This window comes from Eucalyptus grandis, chromosome 7 (assembly GCF_016545825.1).
Source record: "Eucalyptus grandis isolate ANBG69807.140 chromosome 7, ASM1654582v1, whole genome shotgun sequence".
NCBI classification, from domain to species: Eukaryota; Viridiplantae; Streptophyta; class Magnoliopsida; order Myrtales; family Myrtaceae; genus Eucalyptus; species Eucalyptus grandis.
The window spans coordinates 57,858,083-57,870,621 of NC_052618.1; the positions used below are offsets into that span (position 1 = coordinate 57,858,083).

The 12,539-nt window shown below is 40.6% G+C and overlaps 1 protein-coding gene across 1 annotated transcript; it reads right to left on the reverse strand.

Moving 5' to 3' along the window:
• Positions 1-6,735: 6,735 nt before the first annotated feature.
• LOC120295565 lies at positions 6,736-7,928 on the reverse strand. Its single transcript, XM_039316795.1, has 2 exons — positions 7,061-7,928; positions 6,736-6,928 (listed from the first exon to the last, which is right to left on the reverse strand). The coding sequence occupies exons 1-2, from the start codon at positions 7,712-7,714 to the stop codon at positions 6,863-6,865; spliced, it is 720 nt and encodes a 239-aa protein (XP_039172729.1). The 5' UTR covers positions 7,715-7,928; the 3' UTR covers positions 6,736-6,862.
• Between the last annotated feature and the right edge of the window lie 4,611 nt (positions 7,929-12,539).

Genomic DNA, 12,539 nt, shown 5'->3' on the forward strand with positions numbered 1-12,539 from the left:
ATCTCATAAAATGTCTTGTGCACCCGAGGTCTAAGTGCCTTGTGGGAGACGATATTCATGCATCTAACATATTTAATAATAGTAGGGAATCTAATCTATCATTTTGGTTTTCAATCATAATTAAAAGAGAATTTACATGTTCCTTTCTTCTCATAGGATATCCTATGCATTTTGAATCTACATGTAAAAACGAATGCATGCATCTAGCATATCTAATAATAATAATAAAATCTAAAACTGAAAGTCCATGTATAAAGTCTTAACTTATACGCCAAGTTCATAAACGTTGATCACTTTTTAAAGTTCATGAAAATGAAAGTCCACAGATAACTCCAAGTCGAAGTCGACGTTTATGACTATTTGAATGATCATCACTTCCTTCATCTTTTAGAGCTACTAATATTCTTTTTATTTTGGGATAAGTGCGATAAAAAATCCTAAAACTTGTCATGAAAGTACAATTAAGTTTTATGCTTACAAAAGTACAATCAAGTTTAAGGGTGCGTTTGGGAATGGCCATGGTTGCTTTGAGTGTCCAAAACTCCATTTGGTCAAATATTGGGTATTTGGTAAAATTTTTGAAAGATCAAGCCACAAAGTGATTTGTTAGGCTAAACACCTAGGAAAAGCCCCAATATATAGAAGCACTTGAGAGAGTTATGACATGGTCCTCCTCTTGTGTCTCCATCCATTGTGGAAATGTTGCTCCAAATGATTCCGAGTTGGAAAATGGGCCACTTGGGATCTGCCCTAAAAGTCAAGTAAATTATCGCTAATACTTCAAGGCTAGACCTACGTTACTCGGCGTATGGACCGGTATGTGGAACGAAAAAGGATCGCGGAACTATTACTTGTCAAAAATGCGGTACGATAAGAGTGGACTTTTGCTGAGCATGTGACTAGGATAAGACTTAATTTTGTAGTTACAATATAGATAATATAGGCCGTATAATGTGTTTCTAATGTATATGAGTTACTAAATTTCATGTTCACACAATAATTACTATTTTTAATGCAATATGAAAATATTATCATGAAATTATAGTTTAGGTAAGTGATAATGATTAGTGTGTTGAAATATTCACAATGCTCATTTTACTTTATGGGTATGCTCTCATCTCATAAGATGTCCCGTGCACCCAAAGTCTAAGTGCCTTGTGGGAGACGAATTCTCGCATCTAACATATTTAATAATTGTAGGGAATCTAATATATCGTTTTGGTTTTCAATCATAATAAAAAGAGAGATTACATGTTCCTTTCTTCTCATAGGATATCCTATGCATTATGAATCTCCATGTAGTGTAAAAAACGAATGCATGCATCTAGCATATTTAATAATAATGAAAAATCTAATCTATCGCTTTGATTTTCAATCGAAATAAAAAAAGAGTTTACATGTTCCTTTCAGTCAAAGTTCACGAAAATGAAAGTCCATGTATAACTTACACGCCAAGTTTAGAAACTTTGATCACTTTTTAAAGTTCATGAAAATGAAAGTCCACATATAACTCCAAGTCGAAGTCGACATTTATGACTATTCGAATGATCATCACTTCCTTCATCTTTAGAGCTACTCCAATATTCTTTTTATTTTGGGATAAGTGCGATAAAAATTTGAAAACTTGTCATGATAATACAATTAAGTCTTGTGCTTACAAAAGTACAATCAAGTTTAAGGGTGCATTTGGGAATGGCCATGATTGAGCGTCCAAAGCCCATTTGGCCAAATATTGGGTATTTGGTAAAATTTTTGAAAGATCAAGCCACAAAAGTGATATGTTAGGCTAAATACCTAGGAAAAGCCCCAATATATAGAAGCACTTGAGAGAGTTATGACATGGTCCTCCTCTTGTGTCTCCATCCATTGTGGAAATGTTGCTCCAAATGATTCCGAGTTGGAAAATGGGCCACTTGGGATCTACCCTAAAAGTCAAGTAAATTATCTTTAATATTTCAAGGCTAGACCTACGTTACCCGACGTATGGACCGGTATGTGGAACGAAAAAGGGATCGCGGAATTGTTACTTGTCAAAAATGCGGTACGATAAGGGTGGACTTCTGTTGAGCATGTGATTAGGATAAGACTTAATTTTGTAGTTACAATATAGATAATATAGGTCGTATAATGTGCTTCTAACCTATTTGAGTCACTAAGTTTCATGTTCACACAAGAATTACTATTTTTAATGCAATACAAAAATATTATCATGAAATTAGAGTTTAGGTAAGCAATAACGGCTAGTGTATTAAAATGTTCACAATGCTCATTTTACTTTATGAATATGTTCTCATCTCATAGGATGTCCCGTGCGCCCAAGGTCTAAGTGCCTTGTGGGAGACGAATTCTCGCATCTAATATATTTAATAATTGTAGGGAATCTAATATATCGTTTTGGTTTTCAATCATAATAAAAAGAGAGATTACATGTTCCTTTCTTCTCATAGGATATCCTATGCATTATGAATCTCCATGTCGTAAAAAAAACGAATGCATGCATCTAGCATATTTAATAATAATAAAAAATCTAATCTATCGATTTGATTTTCAATCGAAATAAAAAAAGAGTTTACATGTTCCTTTCAATCAAAGTTCATGAAAATGAAAGTCCATGTATAACTTATACACCAAGTTCATAAACGTTGATCACCTTTTGAAGTTCATGAAAATGAAAAAGTCCACAGATAACTCCAAGTCGAAGTCAACGTTTATGACCTTTCAAATGATCATCACTTCCTTCATCTTTAGAGCTACTCCAATATTCTTTTTATTTTGAGATAAGTGTGATAAAAATCTAAAAACTTGTCATGATAATACAATTAAGTCTTATGCTTACAAAAGTACAATCAAGTTTAAGGGTGCATTTGTGAATGGCCATGGGAAGGAGCTTTGAGTGTCCAAAGCCTATTTGGCCAAATATTGGGTGCTTGGTTAAATTATTGAAATCCATCTTGAAGGAAAGTTTGCCTTTAAAAAAGGTGAAAGCCCAAGGTAGGTTCTAGGCTTCCTTGGGCTTTTAGCATTCTCGAAAGGCCCTCTCTAGGGTTTAATATATAAATTTTGTTCTGAAACTATCCTCACTCAATTTTCATCTTTTTGTTTTTGGCCTTGTGATTCAATGTTCATCTTATTCTCCATTGAGTCAGTTGGCTTGGTTGCGTGTGGCTACGATGGGTCGGCGATAGGCTAGAGAGAGGTTGATGTGGTAACGTCTATCCTGGCGATCGTCACCTGCCAGTTGCACGACCTCTACAAGTTGTGGTGACCCCCCGCAAATTGCGTCGTTGTGACCCAAATCTAGTGCGTCACCTTTGTGAAGGGCCGCTTGAGGTCACGCGACCAAGCAGACCTTGCCGAGGTCGCACAACCTCCGATGACCTAGATTTGGGTCGCATGACCCCTTGCTAGTCGCGGCGACCCAAATCTAGATCTCACGGCCTCTGTGAAGGTCGCTTGAGATCGCGTGACCAGTCGACCCTTGTTGAGGTTGCGTGACCCTGGCAACCTCGTCGATCGTCTCTTGGGGCCGCCCGAGGTCTTATTACCTTAGATGTTGATTGCCAACGACAAATTTCAATCACCAACGACCCCTTGCCCTTGCTGGCCAAATTTTTTACTTTTCTTTTAACGAAATTTTTTTAATTACAAATGTCATTTGTAAATGTAATCTCTCCAAATATTATTTTACTTAAAGGTACTTCACAATGGACTTTCAGATTACAATTTAACAAATACAATTCACATTTTGGAAACATTTTTAACTTAGGGTCCGTTCGTTTCGCGGAAAATGACTTCCAGGGAAAATGTTTTACTTGATTTTTCGGTGTTCGTTTCATGGAAAATAAACTACTCGGGGAAAATGTTTTCCATCATTGGAAAAACAACCTTCAAAGATGAGGAAAATGTTTTCCACTTTTGAAAAGTGGAAAACATTTTCCATAACTTCTTCCACCTTAGCTTCTTTTTTACCAACATATCTTTGTTTTATTTTTATGCTTTCTTTTTCTTTTTCTTTTTTTCCTTTTCTTTTCTCTTTTCCTTTTCATCTTTCTTCCTTTTAGACCCCCCCAAAAAAAACCTTTCTTCCTTAGCCTTGGTCGGTCGCCGACCACGACGGCGGTCAACGACCGGCCGCGAGCCCGCCGAGCTCCGCCTGTGCCGGTGAGGCTCCTCCTCACCTAATCTGGGAAGCCGAGCTCACCCGAGCCCGGTGAGCTCGGGCCTCGCTAGATCGGGCGAAGTGGAGCCTTGTTGGCCTAGGGGCGGAGCTTGCGGGTCGCCGGATCCGGAGCTCGCGGCTCACGGATCCGGCGAGCTCGAACAAGATTGGTCGAGCCTCGAGCTCGCCTGGATCCCAGTGACTGTGTCTTGGTCGACCGCTAAGAGCGGTGGCCATTGTCGCATGCGGCGGAGGAAGGAGGAAGGAGGAAGGAAAAGAAAAAGAAAAAAGAAAGAAAAATAAAAAAATAAATAAAAATTTCGATTTTTTAAAAATACAAATAATTAAAAATTCAATTTTTTAAAAATATAAAAAATAAAATTAATTTTTTAGTCAATTAAAAATGTTAAAATTCAATTCTTCAATAATTTTTCCCCAAACAATTAAATTAGCTAACGAACGGTGGAAAATATTTTCACTCAAAGTTCGATTTGAGCCAACACCGAAAAATATAGTCATTTTCTTAGAAAATATTTTCCGGAAATGGCTCATTTTCCGCGAAATGAACGGACCCTTAAAGTCCTTTTACATTTTCTCAAAGACTTTCCCCAAAAGTCTAACGACACATCTTAAAACTTATCAACTTTATGTAATCAAGTCCTTCAATTAATTTCGGCCAATTTGGCTAATGAAAAATGTTGGCATGATTTTTTTATATTTCCTATCTCATAAGTGGTGACGACATGATTAAAATATAAAACATAATGCTAAAATGATGTCAAGCTGATTTTTAATACAAATTTCATTTATATTAAAATAAAAAAAGCTAAATTGAAATCCTAATTCTGCTAGCCGCCACGCGATGAACGTCGTCCCATCCTTGTTCCTCGAAATCAAATCGTCCACCGACGGATCATTCATGAGCATGTAAGTCTTCATGAAAACGGAAGCGACCTCTGGGAGGCGCCAACTACTGGCGAGTCCCCGGTCTGCTCCGCCGGCATCGGTCCCCATGGGTGCCTCTCAAATTCCAAGCCCCAAGACACCTGGAGATACTCCGAACCGGACAGTATCCATTCGAGTCAGCTCGTGGACGATGCTGTATTTTACGCTGAACCACAAAATCAATGCACACGAAGCATCCTCCCGCCAATTTGATTAAGAAAAAGAAAAACCGAAAAAGAGAAGAAAAGAAACTATTCCTCCATCTAGTGATGTTCGTCCTATGCGAGAATTAATAAAACAAATCCTTTTCGTGTCCCTTGCCTTGAAGCAACATATAGAGCATTAAAATTGATAAAAGAGAATAGGACAAATGAAAATACAGGCTACCTAGGATAGTGGAACAAACGTCGTAGAAAAAGAGCATATAATGCAGTGAAGATGCGATTAAAAGGGAGAATAAGTGCCACTAGAACAACATGGCCTAGAAAGGGCAATCGAAAGCCTTGATGTTTTATTTGATAGAACCCGTGACAAATGGTTGGGGCTTTGAGTGCAAGAAAATTTGGGTTGGGGATCAATATCTTGTGAGTATCCTCTCCATTTTCTGGCCGGTTTGGACAAAGCAAAGAAAGCAAGCCTTTGAAGGAGAGGAGTCTCCGACCCCTGTAGTTTTTCGTGACTGGTGCAAAGCTAATGATTTTAGCATAATGGAATTAGGAGCAGATGCAAATGCATTGGTTGCTAATATATGCTTTCTCTCGTGATTAAGTTCTTTTGAATCTTGACCTCGTTTGTACGTGGGTTTGCGCCCACCTAGCACCCTATGGTGAATTTCTCTCTATCAATGAGTCCTCAGCAAGAGGCACAAATTTAGAAGCTTCTGGCATCATCCAGCCCCATTGTAATCTGAACTGCTTCCGCTTAGTTGTGGCGCCATCACAGGCACGGCTGCTCCAAGGATTTATCTTCCCCCCAATTTGTTCGAGTCTCGAAATAGATTAGAAAAGGATAGAATTCTTTCAATCGTTGGATTAGATTTGAATTCCACTCTTTTTTTTCTTTCTCTACTGATCAGGATGCTCTGGTTTCTAACGTCTTGTGCGTCAAGATGTTGGCTAGGCAGGCTTGTTGAAAAGCAGAATACTTTTTAAGTTTGTGAAGTGGTCCAACCAATCGGGTAGAGCACCCTTCAGATGATTTGAACATATCTCTAAACTCTCTAAGCTTGTTACAAGCCCTTCAAAATCTCAAACTAGGCTTGCTGATGGTACTGTGTTCTGTTCACAATGACAGTTGCCTGCTTCATATAGCAAACTCAGATAATCATGACTTGGCAAGCCTGCCTAGCCAAAATCTTTCGCCCCATAACTGGAAGGAATTCATTGGGCCAATAGAGAAACTCATGGCCTCAAGATTTTTTGTAGAACCCACGAGAAACTGTACAAAGAAGTCGCCTTGGAGAATTGAGAACTTGAAAGACTGATATACAAGACAGTATTCCACTTACAGCCACTCCCCATTTACTTAACTAAAAGCCAGACCAGCGGCAGAACCTGCACTGTAGCAGAATGCCACATTGCAAATGAAGCTGCTAATTTAAAAACCAAAGAGATTCGGCAAACTCACAGTCATCAGGAAATCCAAGGTCCTTGCCTTGCTTATAACAATTGTTGGTTGGATAATCAACCTCGCGCTCCAATACCAGTTGACAAAAAGGTAAGCATTTAGTGGCGACACACTCATCCAAATGCCGTCCTCCTAACCGTAAGGTCTCGTTCTTATCATGGCCTTTACATACAGAGGACGGACTAAAATATAAGAATACTGCAATCACCGAGACAGAAATGCTGAGCACAGGCATTCAATCATTCCCAATACAGTTGTACACCTCTCTAGCCAATAGAAACGACTATATTACACGGATAAATGAACAAAGTAGGAAATTCACGAACTCACAGCAAAGGCGACAATAGCGGATGAAAGGGCAAGGAACCCGTACTTTGCCATCCCCTCGGAGATCCCGACGAAGGTATTAGCAATTCCAAACATGATCCTCCACAACAAGGCGCACACCAACACAGCCGCAGCCCCAACGAGGACCAAGTAATTGCTCCTCAAGAACGACTCCACTTGCAGCCCAATGGCCTCCCGGTATTTGCTAAACGTAGAAAGAACCGACATTGTCGGCTTCTCGAAAACCTTCTTCGCGAAACCCCCGTTCCCCGAGCTTTGGAACGAGAAATGCCTGATCCCATAGCAATTCAATCTCAACGGACCGAGTCCCACCGTTGAGAAGCTCTTCGACAGAGCCTGGCCCGCCCTAGGAGGGAGCACCTCGGACGCGGCGAGATAACCGAACGCTCTAGACTGGCACGAATTCCGCGCGGTGCCGGCGGCCGAGCTCGACGGATAGGAGAGAGGAAACGGGCGGGGGAGAGAAGAAGGAGGGGGCGACGAGGAGCGGGCGGCGGCGGCGGGATCGACGGCCGCGGTGGCGAAGTGGGAGGAGGAATGCGCGCCGGCGGGGGACGATTTCGGGAGGTGGAGCTGGTGGCGGTGGCGATGCAATGTCAGAACGCCTTGGAGCAATCGCGAGGAGGGCTTTGACATCGTAGAAGGCGATTTATACGGAATCGGAGCTCGAACGCCGCTGCTTCGATGCAGAATTGAAGGACGCGAATTTCGCCGGAGACTTGCGAGATCGGAGGAAAGGAAAGGAGGGTAGTTGACGCGAGGGAAGTGCTCCTCCTGGAGGGAAGGCGGAGCGCAGTCGATAGCTTGTGATGTTGTACGGTGCAGTCAGCGGTGAGGGAAGACGACGACGACCATTCTTTGATCTCGTCTTCTACGGTTCGAACTTGGGTTTGGGCCGGAAGAGGCCCAAGCCCAAATTTGAATTCTAAAGCATCCAAAATAGGGGCGGGCGATTCCGGCTTCCGCATAAATATCTACAATTTAAAATCTACCCATTGTAAAAAGTTCCTTATTTTTGGAACCTAAAATCTATCATGTCATAGATTCCACGATTTATTTAGGTTCCACCTTTATTATAAATCAAATGATTGCAGTGAATCATCATTTTTAATGATTTACACTTCCTATCACGACTTATTTTTAAACATATGAAGAATATAAAATATTAATAAAGTAAAAGTCTTGATCATAATATGGAAGCTCAAACGAGTAGTTCGGAACATCACAAAATCGTGTGGAAACATAAACTAAGAAAAACACAAACTTATTAAATTTTTTTAAATTTGAAATCTACCTTATATATTTTGAAATCTGGAACCTGACAAGTTCCAATCGATCTAGTTCTTTGATTTCACGTTCTATTTTGAAATTATACTCACCCTAATTCAACTCTCTTGTGCTTTGGCTGCCAAAAGCAAGCATCTTTCCACAGAGAGAGGGAGGGAGGGAGGGAGAGAGAGAGAGAGAGAGAGGAATAACAGCCGCTAAATAAAGTTCTCTTTTGGGTGAAGAAAGTATGATTGTCTTACCAATAGTGGAGACCAATTAGGAGATGTTTCGGCTTATTCTTCAGCCTTTGTTATTTTTCTTTGCATGAACCCAAGAAGCAAGTTTTGGCAGTTCATGAAGACCTCCGCGTGCCAATTGTTACAAGCTCAATGTATATGCAAGTTTTTGGCAAAAACGCTAGAAGCACCGGTTTCAAAAAGCGATCAGAAAGAAAAACCCTTCCTTCCAATCCAAGCGTCCTGCTTAGATGAGAACTTGATATGTTAGAAGTTCAAAAAGTGCATTAGGGTGACAGAGAGAAGCTCATCAACCATGAAACAAGGAGTCCGGCTCCTCATACTAGCGCACGCTTTGATTTCACAAGATTTGTTTGCATGGATGGAAAGATCAACACACCCTGCAAGGTGAAGTCAATTGACAAGTATGCCGACGAAGAGGCGAGGACACAAATGGATCAGAAACTAGCAGCTCCAACGTTGCATTTATGGTTTAAAAGCTTTGAATTTGGTAGCTCCTCCAATGCTTAATCTTGTTTTGTGGACAGTGAATTACAACTGGCAAGGGCACGACAATCGCAAATTCGACGGTTCAAACATGATAGGAAATTGAGAATAGACAAAGCCTTATTGCCTTATTAGCAAACGTGAGTGAACACAAAATTGGAGTAACCTATCTAGTTTCGAATCCACTTGCCTACTTCCCTACCCGTCCCCTCATGATCCAAGAATTAGAGGCCTATTGTTGTTGAGGCCCACTTAAATCTGTCTGTACCAGTAGTCATTAACAGGGAAGAGACGTTAAGTAGAAATCATATTTTAGCTAAAGAGAGAGAGAGCAGAAAGTAAAGTTCAGCTCGAAAGATATAGTAGAAAGAGTGGTGTTTTGAGAAATAGACCTTGCAGAATGCTAATTACATTACATGAATAAGCAAACTTATGGCAAGGAAGATATAATACGAGCACAAGTTCTAAACAAACCCAAAATGAAAAACTAAAGGTAGAGGAGAGAGCACAAGATTGCTCAATTCTTACACGCTTCTTGACAATCTCAGTCTCTGCAACTTGGCTACCTTCACTACTATAGCCACATATGCCTTGTGTGCTTTGCCCGACCCGCAAAGATGAAATACGCTCGTCTCCAATCCTTCTTGAACTGCAAAACACCGAAAAGCCCCAAACCCAATCGCAAATCCAAGCATTACGATTGCATAGAACAACATCCGATCAAGCTTATCCTCTTCATGTGTATCTTCGGGTGAGGGATTTTCTGTGGTTGAGGCGTCTCGGCGTTGAGGCATTTGTTTCTCAAAAGATCACCACAGAGTAGAGGATTGCCGGCATAAATGGAAGGATCGTCGAGTGTTTGGATTTGATTCCCTTTTGGAATCTACCCCATAAGGTCGTTTTGTGACAAGTTGTGGTGAGCTTGGGATGTTAACGCTGAAATGCCTTGCGGAATTGTCCCCGAAAGGTGGTTGTTTGAAAGATCAAGAGACTCGAGTGATGTCATGTTCCCAATGCAAATGGGAATATTTCCGGAGAGATGGTTGTAAGACAAGTTCAAGCCATGCAATCCTGAGAGGAAAGAAAGTTCTTCGGGAATTGACCCGTTCAAAAAGTTGCTCGAGAGATCCAAATTGACCATGAGTTGTAGAACAATTTTGGTGTACTCATTATATCTTCCCTTCAAGATCTCAACCACGTGCTGTTGATCCCAATACAAACTACTTAATTCAGACAAGGAACTTATATCTTGTATAGGAGTCACGGCCACAGATCCAAACGGATTGCTTTGTTTCAAGTTGCTTTGTTTCAAGTTGATCATGCTGCTCATATTGCCAAGACAATGTGGGATTGCTCCCGTTAAATTGTTCACTGCCATGTCTAATATTGTCAATCCTGAAAGTGAGTAGAGTTGCGGAGGGATGCTGCCGACAAACCTATTCTCTCGTAGCCTCAGGATCAACAAGGACTGAAAGCTTTCGTCAAACCATGTAGGAATGCTTCCGAAGAAGTTATTCTCACCAAGGTCTAAAATTACCAGACTCCAGTGCAATAATCTAAAGCTTGAGGAAGCTCCCCATTAAGACGGTTTCTATTCAAGTGTAGGGTGTTAAGGTGGGGCAATGATCCAAGTGAGCTAGGAATTACTCCGGACAACTTATTGAATGACAAAGTCAAGAATGATAAAGAACCCTTCCAACAATCTGGAATACTACCAGATAGGCTATTATTGGCAAGATTTAAATCAATCAACTCCATGTTGCATAATGATGACGGTAGAGTACCACTGATTAGGTTGTCATTGAGATACAGAGTACGTACCTGGTACATAATACCAATATCTGTTGGAAGAGAACCGGAGATCAAGTTGTGGGAGAGATCTAAATAGGAACAGTTAGTAGACATGATGGGCAAGGGGCCAGTAATCTGATTGTAAGATAGATCGAGCCAGGAAAACGTCAAGTTGGCTGACCATTTTGGCAAGGTAATCTGATTGTGAGATAGATCGAGCAAGGAAAACGTCAAGTTGGCTAACCAATTTGGTAAGAGCCCAAAAAAGGAAGCATTGGAGAGTCCGATATATGTGGCGTTCACTTGTGTCCAAATCCATCGGGGAACTTTAGCTTCGAATTTACAAGAGCTCATCAAAATAATTTCTAGTTGGAAAGGGGGTATCCAGCTAGGTTTTGCCTTAAAACTCAAGTTATTATTGTCATCGATGACCAACTCCTTGAGCCTTGACAAATTAGAAAAATGGATTTCGGTAATCACACCTTCTAAAAGATTACTGTAAAGAATCAACTCTTGCAAAGCCCCCAATTTCCCTAATGACTCAGGGATATGCCCCCCCAATTGATTATTAGAAAGATCTAATGATCTTAATGATGACAACCGACCTATTGATGGTGGAATGGTCCCATTCAATCTATTACCCGAAAGACCTAGTGTTTCCAAGTTTGACAATGATCCAATGACACTAGGGATTGGACCGGAGAAGAAATTGTCGAAAAACATGATATTTTTTAAGCTTGTGAAGTGCTCCAACCAGTCGGGCAGAGCACCTTTAAGATGATTTGAAGATATCTCTAGACTCTCTAAGCTATTCTCGATGAGTCCCGATGAATTTCCTTGGGTTATCGAAATCTCTTCTCCGATTTGGTTATAACTCAAATGCAATGACTTGAGGTACCACATGTTCTTTAAGAATGAGAATAAGCCTCCTTCAATGCAGTCAAAAGCATTTTCCTCGAGATTGAGATGAGCAAGGCTTGTAAACTTGTCAAACCACATGGGAATTGATGAGTTGAAAGAGTTCCTTGAAAGATCAAGTTGCTGAAGGGAAGTCATGTTTTGAAACAAAGTGCTTGGGATGGGACCTTCAAAAAGATTATACGAAAGATCGAGGTATTGAAGATGAACAAGAGAAGTAGAATTGGCCAAGTGATTAGAAGACATATGAAAATAATCTAATCCACAACCTGATAAACTCAAATGCGATAAAGCTGGGAGCGTGCTGATCACCTGCATGAGGACTCTTTTGTTCGCAATCATTGAGCCACTTAGGTCGAGGTACTTTAGTGATTGAAGATGAGAAACCCACAGGATATCATCCACAACCAAATTTTCATATCTATTATGAAGATCGAGGACTTCCAACTTGGTGAGATTTCCCAATTGTTGAGGAACCGTTCCATGGAAGTTGGTAAACGATAGATTGAGGTACCTCAATTGTTCAATTGAACCGATGAATTCAGGTATTCTTCCATGATTGGAATTGATCCCGCTTAAGTCCAAATGGTTCAAGTATCTCAAGCGGAGTAAAGAAGAGTTCAACTCACCACGAGCCAGGAGAAGCTTTGCAGCCATGCGAAAATAAGGTTTCGTCTTTTGTTGGTTGGGGTAATAATTGGAGATTGATGACATGGCCATATACTCTATCACAAATCACT